Source organism: Panthera onca, chromosome B2 (assembly GCF_046562875.1).
Source record: "Panthera onca isolate mPanOnc1 chromosome B2, mPanOnc1 haplotype 2, whole genome shotgun sequence".
In the NCBI taxonomy this organism is placed as follows: Eukaryota; Metazoa; Chordata; class Mammalia; order Carnivora; family Felidae; genus Panthera; species Panthera onca.
The window spans coordinates 31,581,598-31,595,357 of record NC_138343.1 but is presented as its reverse complement, the minus strand read 5'-3'; the positions used below and the strand labels follow the sequence as shown (position 1 = coordinate 31,595,357).

Here is a 13,760-nt window from a genome sequence, read left to right as displayed (position 1 = left end):
TTCAGAGGAAAAAGTTCCACATGTAGCTACACATTCAGTGTGTCCATGGGAAGAGGTGTGTTCAGGATCTTCCTCTGTCACCATTTTGAACTGAAACCTGCATTTCTTGTATTTGTTATCTTCTTTCATATCCCATGGTGCAAAGGGACCCACGTGTGTCTTTTTCTTTGAGAACACAGAGACATAGGACACCAACATGATATGGGTTCATTGAGGGCTTCCTTCTAGCTCAGGTAAACATGCCAAGTCACAGAATGCAGAAGACCCAAGGGAAAAACAGGGAAGGAACCAAGCAAATCTTCAGATTCACATGTAACCAAAATTCAGGAGTATAAATGAAAACCATGATTGTTATGTGATAGAATCCTCCCTTTCTCTCCTTTTTTAATACTTCTTTTCCTTGAAACTATGTGAAAGGGGTGATTTTCACTCCACGTTTATTTGAGAAAAGCTTCTAAAGACACGTGAGCAGAAGGTGAGTTCCAATGCAGGGGAGGCTGTAAGGGCTGCATTCACAGGGGGCCAGGAGAGAATGAAGATAAGGAACTGCAGTCAGTACTGGGGCTTCCAGGTCAAGGACGGGGTGGAGGGAGCCATCAGGAAGCATGGGTTCTGCGGGGTCACTGAAGCCAGGGCAAACCAGATCCTGAGAAAGCACTGTGTTTGTGGAAGAAATATGGGCCCTTTCCTGGTTAAAGAGATGCTTTCTACAGGGTCACTGATTTACAGAGAACTAACTTTTAAAGCAGCAAGATTTCTTCCCCTAGCCAAGCTGGGAACCTTTTCACTCTGCAAAGAAGCTTGAAAAGAAGGTTCTTCCTGGAGTGTCAGCATCTCCACTTCAGCTCAGGAGTCCTGCAGAAGACAGAGCAGAGTGTTGTTCCCAGACCCACCTCCACAAGCAGCTTCCTCTCCCCTCTCTCAGGGCCTCGTGTCAAAGCACCACAGTAAGAAGAACATATTCTTAAGTATCCTTGAACCAAAGCTACTTTCGAGTGCAAACCATTTATTAACAGGTGAAAAGAAGCTTTACTACAAACTGTCTGATCACATTTCAGTCTTCCTATGACTTCTGTCTCCTGGCTTGTTGTCTCTACATCAGTTCTAAGAGGCCAAGTCTATTTCTACAAGAGGATTAAAGGCATTACCTGTTGGTGGAAGTCCAGAGTGTCCTGCAAGAGAGGGGGAACATATATACTTAAAAGTATGGCGGCAAGTCTGTCCCCAGATACAGTGTCCCCAGCCCCAGAGACCACTCCTTAGACTTCTCTAACACCACCACCCACATCACATGATGGCAGGGCTGAGAGGAGAGCAGAAAGTGAGAGGGGTGACCCATGAAATTTCTGTCATACAAATCCACTGTGATTTCATTAGTGGTTCCTTCTGCATTTGCCCCTGGGATTCTACCCAAGATCTCCATGCACTTCCAGGAAATGTCTGGATTTCCAGGAAATTTCCAGGTTAAAGAGATGTTTTATAAAGAGCCTCTGATACACAGAGAAATAACTTTAAAAAAGCCATATTTCTTCCCCTAAAAATTCTATGGGGAGTCTCAATTACCAACAGGTGCCTTACCTTTCTGATTCCGGAAGTAGATGAACAGCCCCACCACCAGGAAGAGCAGACCCAGAACAAAGCCCCCGATTCCACTCAGCATCTTGCTCTGTGCAGATTCAGATTGTACCCCTGAGAGAAGAAGCTAGTTGTAGTGATGTTTATCCCTAGTCCTCCTCCAACTGAGACTCAGATTCAGAGCGTTGAGAATGGGGGAAGAAGTCTGCCTGAAGGTACTAGAATAATTGGACGTTACCATAAAAGAGATTTAAAAATCACACTGAATATATAATAGACTCAGGCAATGAAGTCATTTTAAATATCACAGCTCTGTTAAATCCACTACTTCAACATTTGATGGAGGAGGAGCGTGGGACTCCATGAGGTTTAAGTAGCTTGTCCAGGGGAACAGAGCCAATAGAAACCTGAGGTGAGATTGGACTCTCCTCATGTCAGGAAGGTCCCTACATTGTAGATGACGTACCTCTTTTTAGGTCACAATGGGTAACTCAGAGCAACAGTGCCAAAAGCACAAGTCCAACCCGAGGTGGGGGGCTGGTGCCCAGGGTCAAGGGGGAACCATGAACTGTGATATCACAGGGAGGCTCAAAACAGGCATGACCTCTTTCTGCCTGCCAGGCATAACTGTCTCCCAGGGAGTAAGGTCTTTGTGGAAACAATCACTTGGCTACCCCCAGGGACCTGTGGTGAGGAGAACATGGAGCAAATGACAGTATGATGTGGGGAGAGGAGAGACTTAACACTCAGGGAAAGCAAAGTCCCCTCCTTGCTGGGTGAGGAACTTATGAGATCAGAAAGCTACTCACTCCATTCCACGGTGATAGGGCTCGTGCGACTTGGATGCTCCACGTGGCAGGTGTAGACCTCTCCACTCTGAGGAACTGTTTCCAGCATCACCAGGGTCTGGAAGGTCCAGTCTCCATTACGGATCAGGCCTGTGGACACGACCCCAGTCTCCTCCTCCTGGCCGTTCCGGAACCACTTGACCTCAATGTGGCCTGGATAGAAACCATTCACGGAGCAGACCAGGAGGTTGTGGTGCTGCAGGGGCTGCGTCTTCGAGGGGAACACGGTCACTGTCGGCTCAACTAGAAGACAAGTGGTAGCGGGACTAAGTGAGGACGACAGAGTGAGTCTCCCTGGCTGGCTGCCCTCCTGCCTCCGGTCTCTGGTCCCAGGCTGCATCTCGTGCAGGCCTCCCTCAAAGCTGGCCACGTGGCCCAGTACCAGCCAGTCTCATGAGTCTTGAATTCAATCCTGACAGCACAGGCCCATTAGAATTGAGACGTGTTATGGAAATTTATGTGTTTTTTTTCCATAGTGTGAAACAGTTATTCACTGTTGAAGTGTTTACAAATCTTTGCCTGACATAAGATATATTAATTGAAGGTATCACATCTGGAGCTAGGCTGCCTGGGCTTAAATCCAAGCTCTGACTCTTATTAGTTGAACCTGGGAGAATTTTTAAATTCTTCTGTGCCTTAGTTGAGTCTCACCTACAAAGGGGAAAATATATTAACTTACCTCTTAGGCTTTTATGAGGATCGATGGATCTAAAATATGTAAAACAGTGGCTGGAACTCAGCTTTCATAATATGCTAGCTATTTATTGTTTTTGTTTACTTTGAGAGAAAATATGATTCAAAGCATTGTGAATAAATTGGGGAACAGCCGTTGTCTAGATGGGGATAAAAGGTAGGAAATCCAGGGAATGTTACCTCAGTGCACTCACACCTTAGAAAATGACAGAAATGGTTCCACCCTGGGAGGCAGGAACACATAGAGATGGTTTTATGTATCTATGAGTTGAGTCTCAAGAAAAGCATGATCCTGAAGAAGAGCGAAAGAAGGAAGGAAAGTCATTCATTCAAAAGTTCTTATCTTTACACTCAGGTGATCCATCTCTATCCTTGGCAACAACAACAACAACAACAACAACAACAAAAAGCCACATTTATTGGAATTGTTATTTTATAATTATCTCTTTTTCTCCACTGATATTTGAAGCCAGGGCAGCGTCTGGGATTCGTTAGTTTTGTGTTTACCATTTGAGACCATCTTTGACACCATCAGGCCCTCACTTAATACAATTGTTTTAAAAGAAATGGAAAAGTTGGTGGACAACATTTATATAATACCACAAAGTAGTAGATTTCAGATTGGTGGTGAATCATTGGCAACAATTTCACAGTACATTTCAGTAAGTAAAAATGTGTAAATTCTTAACATGGAAAATAAAAAACAGAATGAGATATATACCCGAAAATGGTGAAAATGCTGAATCAAATAGCAGCTAAGTGTCAATCTTACTACATAGGGAACCCATAAAATTACTGAAGAAAACTGGGATCTCAGAGATAATAGGATAATAGAAAATACTTAGGGCAGTAATTATAATTGGCATATAAATATGTGAAAAAAATAGAAGCTTAGAAAAAAAATAGAGAAATTTCCAACTTAGTGTCAATATTGAAAGAACCTAATAAAGGGGACTGTGAAGTAAATTGTTGTAACTACACAAAGTAATAGTATTAGCTACTTAAATATGATTGACATTATAAAAAGAGATACATCAGTATGTTAATGATAAGAATCAAAATTATAATTCGAAAGGTAGTTTTACAATCATTTCAACTATGTGTAAACATATTCTCTAAGAAAAGAAAAAAGTCCCAGGAAATTTACCTAACAGAAGCCTTAGAGAGAGTAGAGGTGCCTCAAAGTTTCCCAGCCCTCAACAATTAGTCTGATATTTTTTTTTTCTCAGTGAAATGCTTATGTACACAGAGACACACTTATTTTAGGGTTTTCAGAATTTAAAAAAATTTTTTTAATGTTTATTTATTTTGAGAAAGGAGAGTGACAGAGCATGAGCAGGAGAGGGGCAGACAGAGAGGGAGACAGAATCTAAAGCTGGGTCCAGGCTCTGAGCTGTCAATACAGAGCCTGACTTGGGGCTCAGACTCACTGAGAGATCATGACCTGAACCAAAGTTGGATGCTTAACTGATTGAGCCACCCAGGTGCCCCTATCTCAGAATTTTCAGAATTAAGAAAGGCATGTGCTAAAACAGAAAAATCCTACAAGAGAACAGGCAGTTCTCAGAGACTGGCTATAGTAACATTTTTCTAGATATGGCTCCCAAGGCAAAGGAAACAAGGAAAATAAACTATTGGGACTATATCCAAATAACCTTTTGTACAATGAAGGAAATCATCAACAAGACAAAAAGGTAACCTACTGAATGAAAGAAGATATTTGAAAATTATATATACTCTAAGGGGTTAATATCCAGAATATATAAAGAACTTATAAACTCAATACACACACACACACACACACACACACACACACACACACACACATCTGATTGAATGCCTGGCTGGCTCAGTAGGTAGGGCATGCAACTCTTGATCTTGGGATTGTGAGTTTGAGCCTCATGATGGATATAGAGATTACTCAAGAATAAACAATCTTAAAAAAAATTAAAATCTTAAAAAAATCTGATTAAAAAATGGGCAGACATTTCTCAAGGAACACATACAGATGGCTAACAGACACATGAAAAGATGCTCAACATCACCAATCATCAAGGAAATGCAAATCAAAACCACAATGAAATAATACATTATACCATTCAGAATGGCTAAAATACAAAAGATCAGAAGTTACAAGTGTGGTCAAGGATTTGGAGAAAAAGGAACTCCCCATACACTGTTTATGGGAATGCAAATTGGTGCAGCCACTGTAGAACAGAGTATGGAGCATCCTCAAAAAAAAATTAGAAATACCATATGATCTAATAATTTCACTGCTAGGTATCTGATGAAAATAAAAACACTAATTCAAAAAGATATATACACTCCTATGTTTATTGCAACATTATTTAAAATAGCCAAGATATGGAAACAACCTAAGTGTCCATCAATAGAAGAATGGATAAGGAGGATGTGGTACATATATACAATGGAGTATTACACAGCCATAAAAAATGGGATTCTTGCCATTTGGATAACACGGGTGGACCTAGAGGGTATTATGCTAAGTGAACTAAGTCAGACTCATAAAGACAAATACTGTATGATTTCACTCATGAGGAATCTAAAAAAACCACGTGAATAAACAAACAAAAAGCAGAATCACGCCTAGAAATACAGAGAACTGATGGTTGCCAAACGGAAAGGAGGTAGGCAATGGACAAAATGTGTGAAGGGGAGTGGGAGATTCAGGCTTCCAGTTATGAGATGAGTAAACCATGGGAATAGAAGGCACGACACAAAGACTATAGTCAATGACACTGTAATAGTCACGTATGGTGACAGATGGTACATTTGTGGTGGGCACTGATTAGTGTATAACTTGTCAAAGGTGTTATGTTGTACACCTGAAACTAATGAAACATTGTATGTCAACAACACTGAATGAAAAAAAAATTAAGAAAAAAAGAAAGAAAGAAGGGCACACACATGTCAGAAACAGAGTGTGACTGGCCTCACATTCTCCCCACTCTTTTCTATCCTCATCTGCCTTCTGGTAAACGCTCACCCCCAACTGGAGATACTGTCCTCTGCCTTCTCCATGTCTCCAATGACCTGCCCCAGTCAGTCCATCACCTCCAGCCCCTGTACTGTCTAACCTCTGCCTCAGAGGCCACCAAGGATGTCTGACACCCCCCTCTGCTCCCTTTCCCCACACACCCTCCCTCCCTGTCCCCACATCTAGGCCCACAGCCCCCCTCACACCCATTCTCTGTCCCCCTCACATCACAGGGCACCCCTCCCACACTGTCCCCACAGTCACACACGGACACACCACACTGTCCCCACAGCCATACAAGGACACAACCACGCTGTCCACATGGTCACAACCACATGGTCCCCAGAGTCACACACGGACACATCCACGCCCTCCCCACAGTCACACACGGACACACCACACTGTCCACATGGTCACAACCACATGGTCCCCAGAGTCACACACGGACACATCCACGCCCTCCCCACAGTCACGGACGCACCACACTGTCCCCACAGACACACAAGGACACAACCACGCTGTCCCCACAGTCATAAAGGCACACCACACTCCCTGACGTCGCACTCTCGCAGGGATCCCCGTGACGTGCTCTTGCTCAACACCCTGTAGGCTCACTGGGACCCAGTCTCTGTCTCACAGTCGCACACGCGCAGCCCCGGCCGCCCCAGCCCCCCTGCCCCGCTCACCTCGCCGCTGCACTGTGAAGCTGTCAAAAACACCGTAGTTGTGTCTGCAGTACCAGTCCACCGCTGTCCGCGCCTCCTCCATGTAGTCCTTCAGCCCATTCCAGTACTTGGCGTCAGGCCGCCCCAGCTCTGTCAACGCCCGGTACTCCCCCACTTCGCTGTCGCTGTCGAAGCGAGCTAACTCCTCCCGGTTATAGAAGTATCTGTCCAGGAATCGCACCCGCTCCGTCCCGTTGGTGAAATGGCACTCAGACTTCCACATATGTAAGAAATGTGCTGTGGGGACAGGGCGGCCCTGTCACTCGCGGGCTCCTGGAAGACACTGAGGCCACCACCCCTCGGGGCTCCACCCGCACCCCCAAACCACCAGCACCCACGGCTCTTCTCTCCTCTGCCGGTGGGGGCGGGGGGAGGCGGGGAGGTGACCCCTCTCCTGGGAGCTTCTCCGGGTCACTGGGTTCTGGTTCAGAGGCGGACCTCCCAGCCTGAGGATTTGCCCCTCACCGCCTCCTCCTGGACGCCTCCCCCCGGCAGACACCCACCTCCCTCCTCGCCTCCCACAGCCCTTTCCTGGCCTGACACACGTCCCACCTGCGTCCCCCTCCCCCACCCCCACCCAACACTTGGTCTGGGCTGAGCTGGCTCAGGCCCCTGCCGCCCCTGCGAACCCAGAGAAGGGAAACAGCCCCACATCCCCTCCACTCGCAGGGCTTAAAATTTAGGGAAACTGATAGACAAAACCCAGCTAGGCAGGACTTTATTTACCTGGGGTGAGAAATGTCACAAGACAAGCCTGCAGTTCTAGAGCAGAGAATAACTGGATGATCTGAGTTTCCTTAGGGTGCCAGACAGGTGGTCTCAAGGGGGATGTTTAGGATGTGACAGGAAGGAGTAAGTAGATGTGAGCTACAGGGTGTGTGTGTGTGTGTGTGTGTGTGTGTGTGTGTGTGTTTGGGAGAAAGGAAGACACATTTCAGGTAAGGGTAATACAATGTGCAAAAGCCTGAAAGAGCTGATGGTGAATTTGCTTGGGAAACCAGAAGAAAAGAGTTCACTGAAGCACAGACAGTGAGAGGAGGAAAGGGAAATGACTAGGAAAGGAGAGTAGGAAAGGAGAAATCATATGGGGCTGGGCACTTAAAGCCTGAGGGTGATATTAGGATTTTGACTTTATATTACATATAATGGGAAACTATGAAGAGTTTTAAGGAGAGTAAAACTGTGATCCTAATACAGGGTCACAATCCCACTTCCGAATTTCTAAATCCAGGAAGCTCAGAAAATCAAGTGTGGTTTTTTTTTTTTTTTTTTTTTTTTTTGGTGCCAAAATTCATACGGCAAATATGATCTGATGAATTAAGGAGTCAAATGTGTCTCAGAGCTCTTACTTGTGATTCTGTAGCTTTAATATGTGTAAACATAGGTATATATGATATAAATGTATATAGATTTGGTGTTTTTGTCTGTATGTAATTTAACTGTGAAAATCAAGTTAATTTCTTTATCAGGACCCATAAAATGGAGGCCACCCCAGCATCTCACTCACATCCCAAATCTAAACTTAAGTCATCCTGCACTTACAGGAAACACCTGTCAAGCAACCTTAACAGATACCAATCACAATTCTCCAACTCAGGTTTAGCTAGCTTACCTGACTTTGGAAAGTCACACCTGCTCACCTTACAAGGAAATCCCTAACCTTCTAGCCAATCATGCACTGTCTCCATGTTCCCTCTTCTAATGCTCTATAAATGTTCAAATCCCTTGGGGAAAGTGCTCCACAGTTTGTGGGTCACTTTACTCCCCCATCCATGGATTATTTTGCCTTGAATAAAGGATATCACATAGTTTACTAAATTGATTTAGTTTTGTCATTTGACAATGCCAAAAGAGTTAAAGAATAACCCTGTGGTTAAAAGTGAGGGATAGGGGGGTCTGGGTGGCTCAGTCGGTTGTGCCTGACTTCAGCTCAGGTCATGATCTCACTGTTTGTGGGTTTGAGCCTCACATTGGGCTCTGTGCTTACAGCTCAGAGCCGGGAGCCTGTTTCAGGTTCTGTCTCTGTCTCCCCTGCTTGTGCTCTCTCTCTCTCTCAAGAATAAAATAAACATTAAAACAAAGTAATATGGATAAATGGAAGCTTCTGATATCATCAATGGTCTAGAAAATAGAATTACTGCAGAAATGTGAGGCATTGTACTGGAAAATATTTGTGTCAGTCACCACTATTTAAAACTTAAAAATGCAAGTTGTTGACAGTCGATAAAGACGTAATGAGCAAAAGCTTGTGAAATATTGAAAAACTTGGCTTAAAGCAAAAAATAAAAATGAAGAGTTGCACTTGCTTTGAATGAATAGATTCAACACAAAAGGCGGTAAATTTGTGCAACTGTCTAGTAATGAAACAAGCTAAAATTAACCATGGAATACTAAATTGGAGGATGAGTGTGTATATAAAGTGTGAGTGTAGAAATGTTAGAAGTAGTACAGTATAAAGCAGTTTTCAGCCTCAGCACTATATAGACATTTTGGGCCACATCATTTTTGTAGTTGTGGATTGGGGAGGCCTGTTCTGGACATAGTAGGCTGTTTACCAGCCTCCCTGGCCTCTACCCACTCGCTGTCAGAGGAAACCCCTAGTGTGAGAACCATAATTGGCTCCAGATATTGTCAAATAATCATGGGGCAAAGAAACAGGGAGGAGGGGTGGTGAGCTATCTCTGGATGACAACCACTAGTGAAAACCATCTGGAAAAAACTGGTGAAAAAGTCACTGTTAATCATGAAGAAGCTGAAAATTACATGGAAAAAAGTTCCAGTATCATACCTCTTTAAAATCTTGGTCCTACATGAAACTTACATTTTCAAAAAATCTAGTTCTAATGGAGAGCTGTTTTTCCAGCAAAATAAATGTGTTCAGGACCAAAGTTTACTGGTTTCTTTGTCTTGGCAATCAGCTGCTGTTGTATTATGATTTATAATAAGAAATATATACTTGGTCTTAGTCTGAGTTTCTGGCACAGAACTCCTGAGACTAGAAATGTCCTAAGTGATAAGAACAATAAAGGTGTCTTTTGTTATGTTGATGTTATGTTATGTTATGTTATGTTGATGTTATGTTATGTTATGTTATGTTATGTTATGTTATGTTATGTTGATGAGGTGACTTTTGGATACCCCTTTGGGAACCCTTGTTGTCAGGAGAATCAACCAAGTGGGTTGAAACTTTTAGTCCCATCCCCCTGACTTCCAGGGAGGGCGGAAATGCTGAAGCTGGAGTTCCGTTATCATGGTCAAGGATTTAATCAATGATGCTTATGTGATGAGGCCTCCATAAAAGCCCAAAAGTCATGGTTCAGGGAGCTTTTGGGTTAGTGAACAGGTGGAGATTCTGGGAGACTGGCATGCTTGGGGAGGGCCAAAAAGTTCTGTGCCCTTTCCTCAAACCTGCCCTGTGCTCTTTTATTCTTATATTTTAGGTCCAGCTGCTTCCTGATCCCAGAGTACAGTCTTTCCCTGAGATCAACTACTCAAGAGTTATCTCTAATCCATCCTCCATTTCTTTAGCTCCCATTCTCTTTTCAAATGCTCCAGTCCAGTTTCTATTTTGGATATTCGACCGAATCTGCAAACATCAAGTCCACCAAACCCAGTTCACTTTGCTGTCACGTTCTCAATTCACCCACCTCTTGGTGGTACTTACCACAACCGGCCATTCCCTCCTCAGTGAAGACAACTACTTTCCTTGACTTCCATGTGTTGGGTACCTTTCCCAGTCACCTTGGCTAACTCATTGGTTCTTGCCCTCTTCTGTCCCTATGTGACCTCCTCTACTTTCCTGGAATTTAACACAGCACATGTGTCGATGACACCAACATACATACCTCCAGATCTGGCCTCCTCTTGAACTCTCTCTCTGACCAATGAGAGTTCCACATAAATATCAAAAATCATTTCAAACTTGGGGCGCCTGGGTGGCTCAATCAGTTAAGTGTCCGACTTCAGCTCTGGTCATGATCCCACCATTCGTGGGTTTGAGCCCCACGTCAGACTCTGTGCTGACAACTCAGAGCCCGGAGCCTGCTTTGGATTCTGTGTCTCCCTCTCTCTGCCCCTCCCCTGCTCATGCTTTGTCTCTCTCTCTTTCTCTCTCTCACTCTCTCTCAAAAATAAACATTAAAAAATTTTAAAGAAGAAGTTAAAAACAATCATTTCAAACTGAAAGAAAGTCTTTATTTCTAATGACCACTTCAAATAATTTCCTCTCTCAGTTTTCCCTATCTCAGTAAACAGCATCAGCATCCACCTACTCAATATTGAAGACAAAATCCTTAGGGATAAGCTTGATTTTCTACCTACCCACCCCACCCGTTTAATTCATTAACATGTCCTACAAATATCTGTCCCATATCTGTTCACTTTGCCTTTACTACTGTCTTTGTCACCCACTACCACACAAAATGAAGCCACAAGTATGTCTTCCCTGGAGAATTATATCATGCTCCCAGATGGTCTCCCTGACTCCATTTGTGGCCTTCTACTTTCCAATCTCCACATGGTGGCTAGAATTATTTTTTTAAATATAAATGGACTCACCTTTATCCCTTATGTAGCCCCACATATCTCTCTAAATAAAAATCAAATTTCTTACCATTGCTATCAGGATCTAAGATGATTTGGCTCCTTTTGTCCTCTCCAACCTTATCTTATGTCACTCTCCAACTTCCTTGCTATGCTTCAGCCACTCTTGCCTTCTTTCTGTCTTCTAAACTCAGCAAACATTTTCCCACACATTGACCTTTCCCCTGTTCCCTCTCCCTGGAACACTTGTCCCTTAGATCCTTCATATGACTGGCTTCTTCTCATCACTCATGTGTCAACTAGTGTCACTTTTCAGGGAGAACTACCTACCCATTGTGCTGAAGTCAGTGAAACCAGTTCTCTCCATTTCACAGTCCTGATATATTTTTTAAAGAGCATTTATAGCTCTCTCTGGAATTTTTTTCTTTTTTGTTAAATATTTATCCTATTATTGTCGTTAGGTAAGTTCCATGACAGTAGGGCCTTTCTTTCTTATCCAAATAGAATTCTCTGATCCTAGAACAGAATCCAGTACATAACAGTTGCTTAAGAATATCTGTGGCCCAAATGAAGAAACCCAGTGTTCTGGGACCTGATCATTGCAAGTATTCTGGAAGTATGAAGGGGCTCAAGCTCCAACATTCTTTTATTCTGATAATACATTAGATCTCATCTGCTTCCTGTGAAAAATACAGACAAACTTCCTCTTTCTATTTCTACTAGTCAGAAGACACATTCCCAGGTAAGGAAAAGTGATTTTAAGGAGAACACTTCATTATAATTCATTTCATCCAATGGATCTGTGATAGTGCTGAGGGTCTGGGCAAACAGTGGGGATTTTCAGTAATGGTGATGACATAGCTGAAGAAAGAATAGGGAGGAACTGGAAGTAGAGGGAAAAAAACATGGCTAATTAAGGAGAGGGCATGATGAATGACCCTACAAACTTTGGGGCTAAGACTCCAGGGGGCCAGTGAGTTCCCTTGACTTTCAGCCCCAGGAATATAAACAACCTTCACACCACTGGTAACCTGCTCAGGGTGTCCAGTTTGAACCATATGAAATTGCTGATACTTGACTATTTTTGACATATACAAATAGAATTTCATATAATTTTTTCTGTATTAGTTGAATACCTTCTTGTGGGCTCAGGCCAGAGAAAGGGGAGATGTAGGAGAAGCTGATAGTATAGAAAGGCCAAAATAGATTCATAATGAACACTAACCTGTGGCAGGATTTTAGAAGATAGCTTAAGTTCTTTAAGGCATCAAAGAACACCCAGGGATGCTCCTTACCTATAGGGTCATTTCAAGTACTAAGGTTCTGTGCTTCAGTTCTAGGGTAGTCTCCACAGGAGAAATAGAGGGAGAAAAAATCCCAGCATCTGTCAGAGAATCTATAGCACAGGGATACAGGTCTTACAAACCTTAGGGTTTGGGGATAAAGGATAGGGAAATAATGGGGGAGACCCTTTGATATATCTTCACATATTAGGGAGAGGCACCAACATCAGAGATCCTGCTGAGGCCATAACACAAGTTCTTCTAAAAGAGATCTTTCTAATCTCTTTTGACTCCCCATAAAATTTTCAGACAGACTTACCCTTTTTCTGGCATAACTCAACATAAAAAAGGGAACAACTGGATGGGAAACCGTTTGGACACCATTATATCTAAATTTTCTGAAGAACCTGAAGAAAGGGATGGAAGGCTGGAGAGGTTTTATTAGAAGAGAAGTAAGAAGAAATGGCCTATATATATGGAGGCCCCTTCTGAAGCTCTTGTAGAAAGGACAAGCGTGCAGGCTCTTTTTTTTGTGGAAAGAATGGAGGATCCATATAAAAAAGATGGGTGGTCACTGAAGAAAATGTCAGAAATTTCTAAGGGACCTGGCCTGGATGTGGTAACAAAGCTAACTCCCTTTCTACCTCTACCCCACAATAGCTTATGCACCAAGGTATGTACTTACGTGGGGTATCTCTGGCCCAAGCCAGGGGAGGGCTCAGCACCATCAGCATTACCATCAGAGCTGCCATCAGGAAACTTCTAGGGAACCACAGGCATGCCATGTTGGAGAACAGAGAGGACAGGGTCTGGGGAGCAGGCAAATTTCAGTGAGGACTAGGACCACCCTTCACCCACATCCGAAGTAATACCAACGAAGGAATTCATTTTTGTTTCTGGATTGGGTAATCTCTGGGTTGAAAACCAATCAGTCTCAGAGATGAAAAGCATCATCTGTTGCTGGTCAGAGTTTCAGTATTAAGATCCAATTTTGAAACTTAGAATTTCCTGAGTTAGAAAGGTTGGTTTAATTTAGTACCCTTAAGGGTTGATCTAGTTATATGTGAAACATTTTTGGACGTCTATGGTGAGCCAA

General features: G+C 43.2%; 1 protein-coding gene across 1 annotated transcript; it reads right to left on the bottom strand.

Moving 5' to 3' along the window:
• Nucleotides 1–420: 420 nt before the first annotated feature.
• LOC132666326 (DLA class II histocompatibility antigen, DR-1 beta chain-like) lies at nt 421–13,530 on the bottom strand. Its single transcript, XM_078446798.2, has 6 exons — nt 13,350–13,530; nt 6,801–7,076; nt 2,385–2,666; nt 1,579–1,689; nt 1,149–1,172; nt 421–855 (listed from the first exon to the last, which is right to left on the bottom strand). Exons 1-6 carry the CDS (start codon nt 13,447–13,449, stop codon nt 842–844), a joined length of 807 nt encoding a protein of 268 aa, XP_078302924.1. The 5' UTR covers nt 13,450–13,530; the 3' UTR covers nt 421–841.
• Between the last annotated feature and the right edge of the window lie 230 nt (nt 13,531–13,760).